This window comes from Adelges cooleyi, unplaced genomic scaffold (assembly GCF_023614345.1).
Source record: "Adelges cooleyi isolate 19-005CV unplaced genomic scaffold, UGA_ACOO_1.1 ACOO_flye_CR_arks_rails_tigmint_CR_PRNA_651, whole genome shotgun sequence".
Lineage (NCBI taxonomy): Eukaryota > Metazoa > Arthropoda > Insecta > Hemiptera > Adelgidae > Adelges > Adelges cooleyi.
Genome location: NW_026096352.1, coordinates 1,578,886 through 1,597,469, shown reverse-complemented (window position 1 = coordinate 1,597,469; position 18,584 = coordinate 1,578,886). Strand labels below are relative to the sequence as shown.

The window sequence follows — 18,584 nt, the reverse complement described above, 5'->3', positions numbered from 1 at the left end:
TATTATTTAATACTATTTAAGTGTATTTTGGCTTGCGATTACTTGCATACACGACTCGCTACATATTGGCCTGCCTATGCTGGTGGGGAAAGCTTTTATTGTGCCACTGCTGACATGATGTTTACTCAGCTGTTCATCGTTTGGTTGTAATCGTGAATAAATAAGTATTTTTTATTCAAAAATTATTTTCTCTAGCAAAAATACTCGAATCGACGTTTTCTGTTAAACACAAATGTTTTGATTTCAATTTTAAATGGAAAATGTTTCTTAGAACAAATAATTCCGATTCGGCGAAATAGACTATATCTGAAGAAAACATGTTTCCATTTCCGTTTAACGTCAAATTACTACTTTATTTTTATAAAGACAGGAAGCAGATATTTCATAAAGGAAACAATAAAGGCAAAGTTTGAAGAAATAAGTTTAAATCGATTTCGGTCGACTCAATTGTTTTCAAATCAATTTATTGATTTATAATAGGGAAAAACGCCTTTATTCCAGCAATTAGGAATGGCGACACGTTTGAAATTTAAAAATTAATAAAAAAAAATAGTTTATTTTTTTAACAGGTCATTTACAATCTGTATCTATTTGGATGTGTACATTTAGTATTTACACATAAATATTTTGACGAAAGAAGTCATTTCAATGTGACTAGAAAAAATCTAAATCATTACTTTATACATGTTTTTCTTAGGTTTAGAAAAAAGTGACTGCTGTTTTTTCCCTATACCATTCATTTAATCTATGCGTTTAGATCTCTAGCAGGGTGTGATTATAATTTGGCCAAAATGTATACTATAAATGCGCTGGTCTTATTTACCAATTTTTTTTTCAAACCCATATTTATTTTAAAGATACATATTCTCGCGATTGATCAAAGCATTTACAAGAACAGTAAAAAAATAATCTAAATTTTTTTCGCAAAATCTATCTGTAACAAAATTATTTAGTATGGAAGTTTACGCACTCATAACCTAGTATAGATTTCCGAAGAAAGTTGTGGGGTTTTTAAAGTTTTCGGCAAAAAGTCTGTTGCTGCTTATGCCGCAAAATCGCGATTGATCAATTACCCAATATTACTATTATTACTATTGTTATTTATTTTCGGTTAGCCTGTATAATGTATAGGCCTGTACAGCTGTACACGGATTTATCTGTGCGACCCGTATACAATTTTGTCATCACCCCTCCAGCCGGTTCGGTCAAGTTAATTGGTATTGTACACCTATCGGGTATTATACCTGTTCGGTGTGTGTTATAACAACAACATAATAATAATATAGCTGTTGTACGTTATCATCGTGCCTAGGAAAGGTAATTATATTTAGCGGACCGCCGGGCGCTTATCAAGGGTTTTTTTCTACCGAGTCGCAGCCAACGTCTTGGCTTGCCAGTCTATTTGCGTGTACCGGCCGTGTCCACCCGTGACGACAACCGTGGAAGGCGCCTGAAAAGTGTATATAATATTGTCATGTGTTTCGCAAGTACGATAAAACCGATAGTTAATTAATAATTTTTTTTTCTTTGTTGTCGTTTAATTTCTTCGATATTATAATATATAATAAATCATTATCGATCGCTCGCCGCCGCCGCCGGTTACCTGCGCACCGTGTGTCACAGGAAACGACGTTACCGCGACCACAATAATAGTACCTACCTATTACAGCTGTTGTTATAGGAAATATTTTAAAATTCAAATACACCAATAACAACCCTCCCCCACCCCCTCGGCCATGGCGGAGGTCAAGAGGAAACCCGTGGTCTACAGTTTCGGGGCCGAGGGCCGAGAAGCCTGTTGGTCGGCCCTGACCAGCTCGATGAACCGATTTCAAAAACAACAAAAAAAAGGTCAGTACAAATAAATTACAAACGGTCCGATATTATATTTTCACAAGTCGACTCCTTGCGATTCGTTATCGGCATATGTTATGTGTGTGTACATAATAATATTAACTTGATTATCTATCACAGAGCGTTGGACCGACCTTTGCGACGGTTCTAAAGTTAACGCCGCGCCCAGGTGACCGTTGTCCACGCGTTTTTCCTACTATAGTGTGTATCGCTGTGTGTTTTTTTTACTAATTGACAAATTCTACAAACAACTTTTTGCACCTAACCCGTTAATCGTATCGCAATTAATATAATATACATACATAGGTAACGTCATGTTCAACCGTTCCGGACGTTGTACCACGACGGTTCATATAAACGACCGCGGCTACACCATTATGTACAGATATCCGCGTTACTATACTTGTATACACGCCGGTACGTTTACACAAAGTACTATATAGTAAAATAATATTATTATGATATATTTTAACTTATAATAATACCTACGCCTAGTAATAATAATAACCGTAGTCTTCGGAGCGCGCAGACCTTTTTTTTTAGGTAAGCTTCGACGTTAAACCCGTGTAGAAAGTGTCAATTAGATCATAATCGAGTAGCCCGAGTATTGAAAGTATAATGTGAATGATACATTTGAAATAATACCCAATCTATGGTTATTGTTATTTACACAATTACTACTATCAGTCATCTAATGCACGCCGCATATTGCAAAATAAAACACACCATGATTAATTATTATTATAAAATAATGGACAATGCGTGCAATGTTATGAAAGTGTGCATGTAAAACCGTAAAAAAATAAATACATATTTTACCATAATACACTGTTTATCTAGAACAAAAGCGGCGGTTGGAAGGGAATCCGGATATCCTTGACAGGCGACTAGTAGTTTAATTGGTAGTTTCTATATCAAAAAAATCTATTTTCGTTTTTATAAAAACAAAAATGTTTTCACACCATCCGCTTAACAATTGTTATTCCACTAAGTCAAAAAAAGTAAACAAAATATCATCAAACAAAAATTCTGAATTAAGTTTCACAACAAAAAGTCATAAGCGAATACTTAGGTGGCGACTTTGCAGTCACCTTAGTAATCTTTTTTTTTTATAGTCTATCTAAAAGCTACTTTTGTTTTTTTATTAATATAGTAAAGATTTGATTTGCAATTTGTTTAGCTCAAACAACTATTTTCTAGGAAAAACTTGCTTTAAAGTAGAACTTTGATCACCTTGACCATATAGAACATTAAAAGCTTGTAATAAAATCTTTGTAAAAATGCTTATATGCAAATTTGTCACTATCATATGAGATTAATGTTATTATTATTTGTATAACCCTTGTTTTTTGGTTTTTCTTTAAAAAAATAATTTATGAATACAAATTTTATTGGTTTAATTTTATATGATGCTATAAATGCCCACTGTATTTACATTTATAATATGCAGACTTTAACACCATTAACAAAAGAGTGAAATTTAAAGAAATGTCCAGGGAATGGAATGAATGATGAAATGATGAATTTCTTTTTTACTGTATATTTATATTGTTAGTTATTTATCTAAATAATACCCAAACTAAATAAATCATTTTTAGTAATCATAAAGTTTATAATTATATTTCATTGAGAAATTTTTTTAAATAACTATTTATATCGTGATATTTTTGGACAAGTCAGTTAGTAATAATTAAATCTTAAAAAATGTGTATTTTAATTATATTTTATAATTGATTAATTATAAAATGTTTCAAAATGTCTTTTTGTTTTGTTGTTTCAAATAATTTTTTTATGTTTATTAATTATTTAAAATAAATACAATTTCATTATTTAGTCAAATGTCAAATTTTTAGTTAATATTTTTTTTATTATGCAATTGTGTACAAGTGTAATAACAAGGTTAGTTTTTTATAAACTATTAACATTAATCTTAATTTTTATAATTTTGATTTAATAAACTAGTATACCCTGTATCTATTCTAGTAATAATTAATCTATTTTAAAGAACAACATAGTAATAATAATCGGAATAAAAATCATATTAAGTTTTCTAAGTAAAACGCCAATATATTATATATAGATATAATATAGTTAAAAACTCTTTGCTATAATATATGTACACGTATTATTAGCTTATTAGCTATGGTTACAGTGCTATACACGCTATTAAAAAAAATTAATAATTATATGGATATCCGTGTTTAGTTTTTTTGTCCAATTATTACTTCCCTGGAAAAAAACCCTATTTGTATGATATTTTTCTTTTAATCCATGTTTTATATTACAGCGAGGCTTTCAAGGTGGGTTGTTATCTTTCAGTTTGATTGACGTGAATTTCTAGTATAATGTGTTTTATAACGCATGAGCGGTTTCATAATTTATAGGTACAGTCCTAGATTAAATAATAGTATTATTTTATCTATGGTACAATATAAATTAAGTTTATTTTTCGCTCAAGGCAATGGCCATAACTGGGGAAATGTGCCCTTTCTCCTCCCCATAATACTTTTTCTCTGCAATCGAAAAGAAATTTGAAAACAAACAATTTTGAATCATCCCAAGAAGTTTTAATTTTCAGTATTTGCGACACAGTTGTAGATAAGAAATTAATATTTTTTAAGTTTTAAATAATGTCTGTTTTTGTAAAAAATAATAACCTATGGTACTTTTAAAAAAAATGTATTGAATTTTCAATCAAATTATATATTATATTAAGTGAGTAATAATTATTTTTACTTTTAAACCCCAACTTTGAGTTTATTAAAATGGTTCTTTATAAATTTAAGTTAGACATTAATGACTATAATAATTTTAACTCAGTAATTATTAAGACTGCGGGTTACTTAGGGTGAAACAACATTTTGTTTTAGTCACTTTTTTATATTATGAGCCTAATGAATCACCATGTTAGAATTATTATATTTTACAGAACGGTTATTGTACAAGCAGTAATTAACACAGAACGGTGTCTTGTTATTATTAAGAGTTGTTAAACACGGGGAAACAAAACTCTTTTAATTAATAAACGGGAGAAAAATTAAAAATTATTACCATGCCATTTTCTCAATCCCTCTCACACAAAATATTAATACTTGTATGCTAATAAAATCTCATGGCGAAACAATATAGTATATTATACTAGTGATATACTATTTAGTACTTAGTTATAACCAGATAGTGTGACGTTCTATCTAATAATTAAACATAACGATCCACAGTGAGAGAAAAAATGTATAAATCACCGGTCGTAAAAATATTAAGTATATGTATACACTGTGTACATTACACACTGTCCCTTTTAAGATATTACTGGTTACAAAAGAAACGTTTCTTTAGTACCAAAAAAAAAGGGAGTTGGAAGTAAGGGTAGAAAAAGTCGGTGGATTTAATGAAAATGTGTTCTTAAGCTTGTCTCGCATGCGAACGATATATTTTTATTATTACAGGAACAAACGACCACTACGTCTCTAAAGTAGGGAACCTTTATGTCTCTCCCGAATAATATACTTACCCTTTGAAAAATCCGAACACGTTGTGTACATTTTTCTATTGCATTTGTTTTTTTATTGCATAAACCATCGTTGTTACCCGCATGATAAAATATGTATAAGTATTAACATTGCAATAATTCTCTCTCCGTTTTGCATTGGCCATTATTTATAAAGGCCATTTTCGAAGACAAAAAAAGACATTTCAGTTGAAAAGTAGACATATTCTTTCTGAATTGTGAGCTTGAACCACCGACCCCCCATTTCCCCCACCGTTACTGATAAAAAAATATACACACATAATTTAAATAATAATGTAACTGTGTTGGCAATATAATAATGACGACTCCAAACTTAGATCACTTACGAAGTGTTTTCATTTATTTTGTGTAAAAAAAAAAAATAACAAATACATTCATTTTAAAAATTGTCATTATTTAGCATGACATGATACAAATAATTATGTCCGGTTTATTTTGTTATGACTCAGGTAAACGAACAATATTTTTCTCTATCTTATCTAATAAATTCTATAACAATATATTTAGGAAACTATTAAAGATAATTTTTTGTTTAATAATTCGTTCTAATTTAGCGGAAAGGGTAAGAAATATTTAAATAATACCTTTAAAACATTTGGAATTTAATAAACCATTTTTTTTGAAATTTGTAGCATGTCTCTATAAGTTCATCATTTTGTCGTATAGAGCATTTGGATCCAAACACATAAATGCAACACATTATTAGTAAACCTCCACAGTTTGTTAGTAAAAATAAAACAAATATGTGTGTCTGTTTATTTTAAATGTTTTTTTTTTTATTGTTTTATAATAATTTTTATACCGTTGGTATATCAGCAGTAAATAAATTATTTTATTTGGCAAATAATTTATTTTTTCTGGAAGTATCCGAGGAAGATAATTAAATGAACGTTTAGGTAAACACTGAGATAAGTGAACAAATCACCGTGAAACTCCTAAAAAATAATCATGATCAATTATTCATTACTAATCATTAATAAAACTTATCTTAACTACTCTCAGCTCCTACTTTTTATCAGCCTAGAATTTATGAATAATTATTATTCGTGTAATTTTGTAGTGTACAGATCTGATAATGTGTCTAATAAATCCCCTTTGTCTTTTTGATTACACACTCTAAAATAGTGTAAATCTTGTTGGTAAAAATATAGAAAAATGGTACCTAAAGCAATATTTTTAGTGATAATTTTACAAACAGCACGTATTATATAAACCACAATTTAAAAACAATTACATTTTCATCAATATAGTATAAAATATAAATTATAATATAAATCGTATAATATTGGAAAGAAATTATTGTTTTTCTATTCTGTTGTCAATGTGTACATAGGATTGATTATTTAGTACTGTACATTAAAATTGTTGTTCACAACTCAAATGGAATGGTTCAGCTTGGAAATTTACTTCTTATATTTTTTTAACTTTTTTATTACTTATGATTACACAATCATTAGACTTTGGACAGCATAAATAATTAAACAAATGACAATATTTTCGTTCCATCAGAAATATAAAAACATAATATAAAATCAATTAAGTAAAATAACGATGAATCCTTAAAAAGGCATTAGGCAATCAATAAAATTTGGTTTGAGCATATTAATAATCATTACTATGGATGGAAATGATCTCTAGATATATACTGCAACCGGGTAATATATATATATTTTTTTTTTCAGTATTTATGTTATTATTAGGTTTCGACAGGTATGTACCTACATATAAAAGCTTGATCTGCTTGGTTGACACCTGGCGGTGTTCACCCATCCGGGAACAGGCTACTGTCGACGTGGCTTAATTGCACTCGTCATGGTCGACGGACATATTATTTTGTTTCTATTGCGTAGTTAAAGCTTTAAACACATATAAAACCAAATTATTTGTATGCAAGTTACATGCGTTATTATTAATAACACGTGTTTGTAAAATTTTACTAACCGTGTTAATTATGTTGTATTGTTATGATTTTTCATTTTGATAGATTATCATAAACAATTTTTATAATATTAAAATAAATGTTTGCCTCGTTGTAAAATACTCGAAAAATACTTAAACAATAATTCTGTATATTATGTTTTGCTTTTAGTTTTACCACCGTTACATTTGTTGAGTGACATTTCACATGGGTCCTCGAGTAGTGACATGGAAGGAGAATGCAGAGATGACACAACAGGTGAGCAGTACATTTATTTGATTGTCTATTCGAAAAAGTTTTTTGTTTTTGATTAAGTAAAGTGACAATTAACATTATATATAACAAAAAAAATTTAGACATTATTCGAATAAAATTGCATTTTATCATGCGAGTGAATAATAATAATATGTTCATTATTAGTCTATTATTTTAAAAATAATTTTAATTTTTGTTTTATTAGTTATTTTTTACTGAAATTCGTTGAATATTATTTTATTTTATTTTTTTTTTTTTTAAACAACAATAAATTGATGTTGTATTCATTAATAAAATAAAAACGAAAGGTAGTTATCAATTGCATCAATCATTATTTAATTAGTTATTTCTAATATTATTATTAACCAACGTTATTTATTAAAATCAAATTTGAACACCATTCTAAAATGTTTAAATGAAGACAACTATTGTTTATTAGAATACAGTTTTCCCAATTAGGTAGGTGTATATTGTTATATCACATTTTCGCAGTATAATATAATATTGTTATTTTGTTTAAAAACCGTCAAACGAGCTTTAGTTAACTACTAATAATAAATTGCTTTCATCTTAAATATGACTGCAGTCCATTTATGTGTGTCATGTAAGTGTGATTTATGTAAACTCTCATTCTATGTTCTTGTTTCTGAGTTACGAGCATATAGCTTGTTTTTATAGTTATAGTTTTGTTTATTCTGCATTCAAACTAATTGAAATAGTTATTTTACTTATGATAAAACAATATCACTAAAATAAATATAAATTATTTTAAATTTACTTGTTTTCGAAACATTAAATTTTACAACAATTGCAATCTTTTAAAGATTAAAATGATTTTTCGAGTCGCTTATGATGCGATGATCTATGTAATCGTAGAGTGTTAAATTATACTAAGCTTAGAAATGATTTGTATGACGCAAATTTATAAAACCATTTTTATTTCAAAAAAACATACTTAGATGAGGTTTTATCAAGTTCATAGTTCAAATACAAATGTTATTTTATAAAATCAATACAATTAAAACCTACACTTTTTTCTAACGAGAAAAACCCATTATAGGTATAAATATTAGTATGCTGTATGGCTCATTTAAAATGGTTATACCTAAGAGTGTTTTGTCAATATTTAAACTCTCACTAGAAAATACTGACAGATAATTAAAAAAAAAAATTATTTATTTATATTTTCTCTATTTGGTTCTCCCAAAAGTATACTTGATCGTATGTTGAATTTCAACTCCGTATAGCTCAAACAAAAACGTTTAAACATTTTCGAGAAAATATATCTAACCTTTAATCTAACCATTTTTAAGATGCTTAAGAGCGTCGAGATTAAATTTCCAAAAACCTATTCACGTTTTAGTGGAAATCTTTTTGAGTTCAAACATTGTGGATTTTGCTCCCCTCCCCGCCTACCCTTAAGAACCAATCTAATATGAATTTGAATCGAAAAATGCACTGATCAAAGAAAGCGGTTCAGCGTTCAATTGTTATAGCGCATAGTCAAAGGCAAATGAGTTTGCTTTCTCGCAATTATACATCAAAGCCATGAAGTCACACGTGTTCGTGAAACCTTTTGAATTGTTTCAGCTTACACAAGACGACGGTACACACACACACATTATGAGTTTTCAAATTTTGCTATTAGACATAAGTTATTGGGTTTCGTTATTCCAACCGATACGAAGTCGATTCGGTCGCGAAAATCTATCCAAATAGCCAATTACCTTAGTAATTAGCAGGCAACTGTTAATAGACAACTGAATTTAGTCGGGAATCACTCGGGTAAAAATTCTATGAAATATTATAAATGACGTTGAAATAATAAATAAAAATGATTGTCTGGTCAGAGGGACGGAATGGACTAGTATGGAAATTTTTATCGAGCCGCATCATTAATTAAAACGAATCAGTTCGTTATCATTCCGTAAGGCAATTATTAATGTCTTCTTCTTAGCCCCGTGACAATATTTAATAACGTTTCGGTTTAAAGGTTCTGTAATTGCCGTTTAAAATACATTTTCCACTAAACTAGTAATTACTGTAAAAATTGTGTTTAATTTAATATTGCTGTGTGATTGTCCCACCTCCAACCCTTTGGCGCTTTCGCATTTAGTTTTGTTTGAATTATAAGTTTTTGTTATTAGCTACTAAAAATTACAATTTAACTGATTCCACGATAACTGCACTAATAACTTTAATAAATAATAATTACCCATTTGCGGTTCTTGTTCAAAAGTTCTCTAGATTACGTCATCAATTACATTGGACTGTTTCGTTTTAGTCATTTATACATACGTATCATGTATAACGCGGATCGTTTAACGTCTTGTGGCCGGTTGTTTAGACGACGTTTGTTTTAAAACTGTCATTAACAAAACAGAGATCCTTAATCTGTAGAAATTCGCCACGACGATTTCATTGTTTTAAAAACTTTGCTGTAAAGTTCACCGAGTGCTTAGACGTTTTCTTGGAGTTTTCCGTCAACCAAACATTTTTTTTGTTTTATATATTTTAATATATACTTTAGATAAAGGAGAAGTTTTAGTCCTCAGGCCTTTTCAACGGGGCAAATTTCATTCCATCTGATTGAAAAAGTTACGAGGGTTGGTGATTATTATTGGAAACAAACAAAATCAAATATCTGTATTATTCTATTATTTGCAAATATAACCTACGGTTTCACTTAAAATTAACTCAATAGATTTCTTAGGATCTATGAAAGATTCGGTTTCGGACTTAGAAAAAATCTATTTCTGGCAGCGGTTATGTCGTTTAAAATATCTTTAAAACAATTTTATCTGCTGCTAAAGCTGAGCCCGTGCACGACCATATCACACGCCTAGATCTGGATTATGTTTGAACTAGTTTTAACGCGGTTTCTATGATTTCAGCGTCGTCCAACTCGGACGTGGCGAGAAAAATGACCAATAAAATGGGCAAGGAGAACGCCGATTTGCCACAGCCCCAGAAACGTCACCGGTTCACCAAATATTCCAGTTGGTCGAGTAAGAACAGACCGCCTTTCCGGTCGTATCACAAACCGTTACAGCAGCCCCAAAACACTTGCCAGTCGGAAACTCAAAGGCCTCCGTCGCCGACAACTCCAATACCTTTGGCGACCGTTGCTGCACAGGCACCACAACCCAAATGCGATCAGACCGACTGTTGGCCCAGAGACTCGGAGGTTGCTTATGGCATAACTATCAATAACAACACAATCAACGGCTACTACAACGACGACGGTGCCCAGTCGAAGAAACCCGCCGTTGAGGAGGTGGTCCGTGAAGAAATCTTACCGGTGGAGATGGTCCGTGAAGAAATATTACCTGTGGAAGTGGTCCGTGAAGAAATCTCGGCAGTGGTCGAGCACATAGTCATCGAGAAGCAATTGCTAAGCATGGCCGATGCCAGGACCGCTGAAGAAGACTCGTCACCGCCATTGTCGATCGACACTTTAGTAGATTGTGACAACGACAATGACGATAACGAGTCTTTGACTGCGTTCGTAGACACAACGCTGACGATGGAACTCGACAAAAACCAAGGTAACTACGACTATTATCTTTGCAGAAGCGGCTAGAGTCGAATTTCTCACTTTAAAACAATTCTTCTTCTTTATCTTTGCCTTACACTACCAACTACATGGGGTCGGCCACCCTAGTCCTACATCTCGTTCAAACACTCCAGCATATCACCGTCCATCCACCTTTTCTTTGGTCTTCCTCTTCTTCCCTCTACATTCATCTTCATAACACATCTCACCGCATCTGCCTCATCTCTTCTCATAACATGACCGAATCGTCTCAGCTTATTCTCTCTCATTTTCTCCATAATTTATGTAACTTCTTATTCTATCTCACTTTAAAACAATTAAAGTCAGTAATCCCATCCAATTTTAAATTGAAAACTCGTCTTATCTGTTCTCTTAAAAATGTTTGAAAATATTTGTCTTTACACAATAGTCATTCAACAAGATAAGATCCGATTTAAGCAATTAACATCCAAGTTTTATAAAATCGCATTTTTGTGTCATTATAAATTGATAATTCTTTTTCGCTCTCCGCGAAAGTAACAAAAATCAGCTTTCTTCGCTGCGGCAGTCGACATGTTACACTTCATGTTCATTGTTCTGTAATTCCAATCTGGGTCCATTGAAATAATTACTAAAATCTAATGATCGTTGTATTTATAAACGAAGAGGTCCAAATATTAATGTACGAAAAACATTTGTGCCTACTGTTTTAAACTACCAATTTAATTATACGGGTTGTCTCTCTCTCTATGGACAGGTGACTGTCTTAAAAGAGAGAGACTACCATTCACTTCCAGAGCCTGGCAAAAACCCTTATGTTGTGTCGTAAAATTTCTGTCGAATAGCCACAAACGACACGAGAAAAAATATTTTGTACTGCAAAAAAATTAAGTTACACAATTTTTAAACATCTTGCTCTACCTCTTAAAGCTCTATGTTCCTCCTCAGTAAGCCTTATCTTTGAATATGGCAGTATTCTATTAGAGTCTTCATCTACAAGTGTCAATGTTGTTGCCTTCAAGCTTAATATTCCCTGTCCTCCCTACGATTACTCTCATATCCTATTTGAACAGGACCTTTCAAGTAAACGGGCGAGTAATGTCTCAATTTTGACTAACCTTTGTGATATAATTGATTTTCTTTCTCTCCTATCCCTCATCAAATTTTTATGTACCGTCTCGTTCCATTCGCTTTTATGCTTCACTCTACAAATTTCCTGTGTAATTCCCATACACTGATATGGGTAATAATTATTTTTCCCTATAAATATAACATATTATGTGCTCTGTAATATTATCTATTACTTGTAAAAATGTAAAATATAAACACCGTCCTCGAGTATTTTCCTTTACCAAAAGTCATTTTTGCGTTATGGAAAACGTTATGTCCAAGTTTAGTGTGTTTTCAATAAATCCAATTTTGTCTTTCGTTAAGAAAACAATATTTTTATTAATAATAATTTCATTAACAGGCAAAGCATCGACGACACCTGTTAGCAACATCAGCAGTGTTGTTAGTAAACGGTACAACGTGGACACTGTGGACAAACCGTCGTTCAAGTACGAAATGAAAATCAAGGAGATCGACAATAACATAGTAACGTTTTCCAGATCGTTTCTGGGCACGGTACTGTTCGTCGTGTTGCTACGCCTTTTGTTCTGACCGAGTGGCACAATTTCCGTATTAAAAGACAAACAAACCAAAAACAAAAAAAAGCTGGGTAAAATTTTCCTTTGGCACCGATGGAATTTTCAAATACACCACAAGGGTGTGTTTAAAAATACCCACCAAGCCTTGGAAAAGTTTACTCATTACACGCTATTGGAAAAAAATCCACATTGTCTCGATTTCAGCAACTGTGGTTTCGATTTTTTACGAATTTACCAAAAATGTGATTTTTTTCCTCTCAGTGTACCCACCAAACACCATGCATGTAAATTACAACATTGTACTTATACTTTATAATTTTTTTATTATTATTATTTTTATGTCTTTTCATTTATACTGCTTTATATTTAACCATTATCGTCAAAACTATACATATTATTCGATTTTTTCATACCTATATTATTATTATTTACTATTGTTTATATTTGCACGTTATATATTACTTACACACACTCCTTATAATATGAACAACATTTTTTTTTCTGGAGCTGTTTTATATTGAATTATTGTTGATTATTAATTTTTTTTATTGTTTGAATTATTCATATTGTATATCGGCGAGCTATTGATTTTATATAATAATAATTATGTTATAAATACAGGATTGAATTTTTAATTACAAAAAAATGTTTACTAAAATAATATTATTCTGCTTGCTTGCAGTAAGACGCTCGCTCTCGCATAGACTAGTAAATTTATATATTTTTTTGTTATTAATGTTAACTTATCTCCTGTATGTATAACACGAGCGGCCGCTTTGAAGCGCTTATAACATTTCTATTATGTTTTAAACGTTTATCAGTTTGTGAGTATTACCAAGAATATTGTATATTGTTTAATATTACTGTGTATTATATTAAAATGCCAAAACGTTATTTTGTTCTTAAGTTAATATTACCATAACCCAAAAAAAATAATTCAACGCCTTTTTATTTTAAAAATGCCACCAAAATATTGTAGATAAAAACAAACTCTGTAAACGTCGAATTAAACTTTCAATCCCTTAATAAACACATGTGGGGCACTTTTTGAGTACTTAAGTTGAGTTCAATTTTTTTTTTTTACTTTTTACAATTTATTGTAGATTCCTATAAAAAAATAATGAATAGTCGAGGCGGCCTAGTTTAAAAAAAATTACTCTCCATTTAGAAACATTTAAATGTTTTAGTGAAGGATCTTAATAGTATTACATTGCATTTTTTCCCTAGTTAATACTTATAAGTTATAATAAATGAAAAACATTTTTTTTTTCAAACATGATGTTGATAATTTGAAAATGAAAGTAAAACACAAATTAAAAACCGTATAATTCCAAGTAGAAACGTAGAAATATTTTAAAACAAAATTGTTATGCCATCTAACTTAAGTGCTATCAAGTGCATTTACAACTTTAAAGTTTAATCGCAGTTTTCTCGAATGCCTATTTCTCTAACTAACTCATCCTTTAACTTTCTAAATAGTGCCTAGGCTTTAAATGATTGGCAAGAAAATTACTTTAAACAAAATAATATGTATAAGTTGATATTTCCCAAACATTATTTTTAATATTCTAAGACTAAACCATGTAAATAGTAGCTAAAGTAGATTAACTGTTTAATCAATATTTTGTCATTATTCTAAAAGTTACTTACAGTAGATCAAAAAGAGCCCAATCGCTAAAAGAAAAATATTATTCTAAATTGTTCGAGTCTGTGAAAAAAGAAGGATTTGAGGTTTACTCCTCATTTCCCCCCACCAAAAAAAATAGTGATCAAAACTAAGTCACAGCTTACACTATTTACACGCCTTAATTATTTACTCTCATTTGGATATCTTGACTGGTTCGCCAACGTTTCGAAACACTTGTATGTTTCATCTTCAGGGCTCTGGTTCGATGTTGCTCGTATTGCATGTAAATGCAGTGATCAAAGCCTTACGAAACGCAGAACGGGAAAACAAGCAACATAGCGCAATGGGAGTTCGCCAAGAAGAAGAAGAGATTAAAGGCACAGTAGATATTCTGTTTATAAGTGGACTGACTGAACGCATAGCACAGGTGGCAAGCAAATATAGTGTAAGGACAGTATTCTCTACGGTGAAGAAATTAGAAGAATTTTTTCGGAGTCCAAAAGATGAACTTCCAAGACTACATACATCGGTCACACAGGACGACCTATTAAAGTACGGGCCGAGAAACATGAAAAATATGTGGACTACAATAAGACCAAGAAGTCAGCCGTAGCAGAACATGTAGGTCAAAAAGGCCACAACATCAACTTTGATTTTGTCCAGAGAAGCCATAGAAATAGAAAAAAGGCGTGTAAATAGTGTAAGACCCTATTCAAGTTTTAATAATTTTTTAAGTCAACAGTTTTTTTAAAGAAAATAATTCTCCAACTCAAAATAATTTGGCCTTGAAATTGTAATTTTTTATCTTTACAGCTACTTGAGGTGTTTGAATCAGTATAAATAATTGATTGGACTTCAATGACAATATATCATTCAAACTTACAATTCAATAAATGTAATAATTTTTTTTTATTCATGCCTTATTAAATATTATTTCTTTAAATTGTACCAATAAACAAAAAAATGTGTTATTAACAACAAGGGTCTAATAATTTTGTTGGGCATCTCTTCACAATTGATGTGACGAAACCCAAAAGTAACTTCACAAAATTGTAAAATAATTGTAAAATTGTAAAATAATTTTGTACACATTGAACTGTGATTAAACCGAGCATTAAAATATGATAATATCCAAGACATATTCGACCAATACACAGCGTATTGAAAGAATTTCTCATACCTACAAAATGGTCTACCGACTGTCCGATTAGGTTCGGCAAAAAGTAGTAAGTACTATACTATGATACTAATTGTTATGAGCACCAAGCGATGTTGTTGAGGTACTCTTTTGAGTAACATTAATGTAATGCCACTGATTAATTTTGTGTTATCCTACGGTAATGCTGTTTTTATGTGTCTAATAATATCGTCATTAAAGAAATACAATTATTACACAGCTATTATTATCGTGTTGCGCTGTCATGGAGTTTATAATAACAACAAAACACTTATTTTACACAATCGAGTCGATGACACGACAAGACCGAGTCAAAGTCGCGGTACTATACAAGGGTTAACAGCAGTTCCGATTCCGGGTCTTCGGGTTCAACACTTTATCGGACTTGACCTCTCACTGGTCTATCAGACGTCACTGCCATAGCTACGCCGTTATTCCGTTTTGGCGCGTGTAAACAAAGTAAAAGCGAAAAATAAAAAATAAATTAAATTTTCCATATTTCATGTGATAACATACAGTACAGATAATATACAGTATATAGTTATTCGGACAATACTAGGGACACGGTTTGCGCCACACCGGACATGTATTCGCGGGACAGTGTGATGTGTTGTTTGTTGCGGTGCAGATGCGACAATTATTATCTAGAGGGTTCGGGCGTTTTGTTCCGGCTGTTGGATATCACGGTTTACCTGTTGAATTGGGCGTTCGCCTTGTGGACGCTGCTCTGGGTGTTTCAATTGACTCTGAGTTCTATGCTGGAATTGATGGTCTACAAGGTAAGTAATCAAGATCCGGGCAGACGTGTCTAGAAATTACACGGAAACCGCCAGAGGACATAATATCTATTATTAGTACAATAACAATGTGTTCGGTTGCCACGGGAATAACAGTCTCGATTTTGTACACCATCCACGCTGAGAGGACTGATCTATATTTATTACACAGTTCTGCATTGCATGTACACACCGCGCCTGGATCTTCTTATTCTCCACCCCCGCTCTTTCAACATCTTTGACGTTTCACTTTCTTCCACTTCCACTTTGCACATGCCCAAATCTGTTTTCCCCTCGAAATATTTAAACTTCCTTTTACATACACATTCGTTATTTTGTTTAACCTAATAACTCTACACACATCATCTTAACATTCTCATTCAGGCCTCTTTTTTCTAATTCTCGGTTGAATCACAATTCAATGTGTTCAAAATGTAATATTAATTTTGCTCTCCTGTACAATTTGTGAAAGTCACTTTTGGGTTTCGTCACATCAACTGACGAGATGCCCAATACAATTATTACAATTATTTTACCCTTGGAGTTATAATCATATTTTTATTATTTACACTGATTAAAACACCTCAAGTGGCTTTGAAGTTAAATAATTACAATTTAAATACCGTAACTTATCCAAATTTTAAACAGGGTAATTATTTTCTTAAAAAAATGGTGAATTAAATATAAGTACTAAACTTTTTTGGAGGGAAATGGAAACGATAAAAAATAATATATAAATTACATGAACATAAATAGATATACTATAGATAGATAGACAGAATATAATAGATATAAAACTAAACTAACTTCGTGGTAATTAACTTCACATTAAATACATAATCAGTATTTACAAATTTCCCAATTCCTAGCAACGCATTGCAAACCATTTTCGATAATATGAAATAAAATAAGGGTTTCACGGCTTAAAAAGTGGAAAAGGCCTAAAATATTGTAATTTGTCTTAACAGATTAATTGTGTAAGATGCATTTCATAAATAACAAAATATCTAAAATAGTTTTATATCGACATTAATAGTTCACGTGGTACGGTTAGATCTATTATTGAGGTTCATAATATAAGACGGGTGTCTCGTGTACATGTAGTATAAAATAAAGTTTGATGATGCATTTAGACCAGTTTATACCTTCATTGGCCGACTACTAAACTCACTGACTAGTACTTATATGATCATTAGGCTTATTACCAAATAAGTACATCTATTCAATTTATTTACCTGTGTATATTCAAGGTGATCAACTTATCGTGAACCATTCGGGAGGGGATAATAACATGAGTATTTGTGGAAAATTTAGATCACGTTATATAAAAATACTAAAAAAAATATTTAACTATTAATTAAACCCAGTGAGATATTGAGTGGTTCACGATAAATTGATCACCTTGTATATTATACATATATAAGTATTATAGTAATACAATACATGCTTGTGTGAATGTATAATAAGATATTAGATGATGGAATGAACATTTTGTTACAAGAGTTATAATGGATACGCAGAAAATATTAAAAAATACATTTTCACGACACAACAAAATTAAAATCTAACGCTGAAGACGTATTTTTTTAAAATGTATTACTGCTGAATAAGGTTTCGGTTGTTAACGGTTTGTGTTGCAGTTCCAGCGAAAGATGGAAACTCAAAATTCCGTCAATTGTTCTCGCGGTGTTGTTACATCCAAAAATCCGACAACCCAAAGCAAAAGCCAAAGCCCAAGCGAATCGATGACTCAGGTTTCGGCGAAAACAACTCACCATAGTGCCAGACAGGTGACCACCGCAAACGACCTGGCCGACCAGGATTCGTTGGGTACCGAGACACCGTACAGACAAGTACACAGAACCTATTCAAATCATACATTGTTGTACACTTAATAATTCATGCTCGATAATAATATGCTCAACGTACACCGACAGGAATCCTCGGACGAATGTTCAGATGTCGATTCGTCTTGCACGTCTGTCGAATCATTCTTGCGGGAGACCGGCTACAGTAGCACCAGGGGCACCGATCGAAGCAAGTCGGTCTGTAGTTCCAAAACGACCAAATCGTCGGCCAGATGCCCTGTTTGCCCAAGCAGCAGCTCGGATAGCTGTGTCCAGAAAGATGATATCCATTCAGATAGTTCAGAGGTAACGTTAAATAAATCTTTGGTCTTGTATATTTACTTTCTACTTGGCTTAATTTGTATAGCTGTTTTTTCCTATAACTCTTGAAATCGTCGTCCTACATTGCTCCTCTCT

The 18,584-nt window shown here is 31.6% G+C and overlaps 1 protein-coding gene across 2 annotated transcripts; it reads left to right on the top strand.

The window, feature by feature from the left end:
• Positions 1-1,392: 1,392 nt before the first annotated feature.
• LOC126844423 (uncharacterized) lies at positions 1,393-13,642 on the top strand. Of its 2 annotated transcripts, none has more exons than XM_050582609.1 (4): positions 1,393-1,851; positions 7,473-7,559; positions 10,451-11,104; positions 12,563-13,641. In XM_050582609.1, exons 1-4 carry the CDS (start codon positions 1,737-1,739, stop codon positions 12,751-12,753), a joined length of 1,047 nt encoding a protein of 348 aa, XP_050438566.1. In that variant the 5' UTR covers positions 1,393-1,736; the 3' UTR covers positions 12,754-13,641. The 2 variants fall into 2 exon arrangements, with proteins under 2 accessions (XP_050438566.1, XP_050438567.1); XM_050582610.1 differs by lacking the exon at positions 1,393-1,851 and adding an exon at positions 2,043-2,271 and having other exon boundaries at positions 12,563-13,642.
• Positions 13,643-18,584: the final 4,942 nt, after the last annotated feature.

Coding starts and splice junctions, on each gene's coding strand:
- LOC126844423 (XM_050582609.1), top strand. CDS start 1,737: ATGGCGGAGGTCAAGAGGAAACCCGTGGTCTACAGTTTCGGGGCCGAG. Junction 1,852..7,472: donor TCAAAAACAACAAAAAAAAG/GTCAGTACAAAT, acceptor TTTTGCTTTTAG/TTTTACCACCGTTACATTTG. Junction 7,560..10,450: donor ATGCAGAGATGACACAACAG/GTGAGCAGTACA, acceptor CTATGATTTCAG/CGTCGTCCAACTCGGACGTG.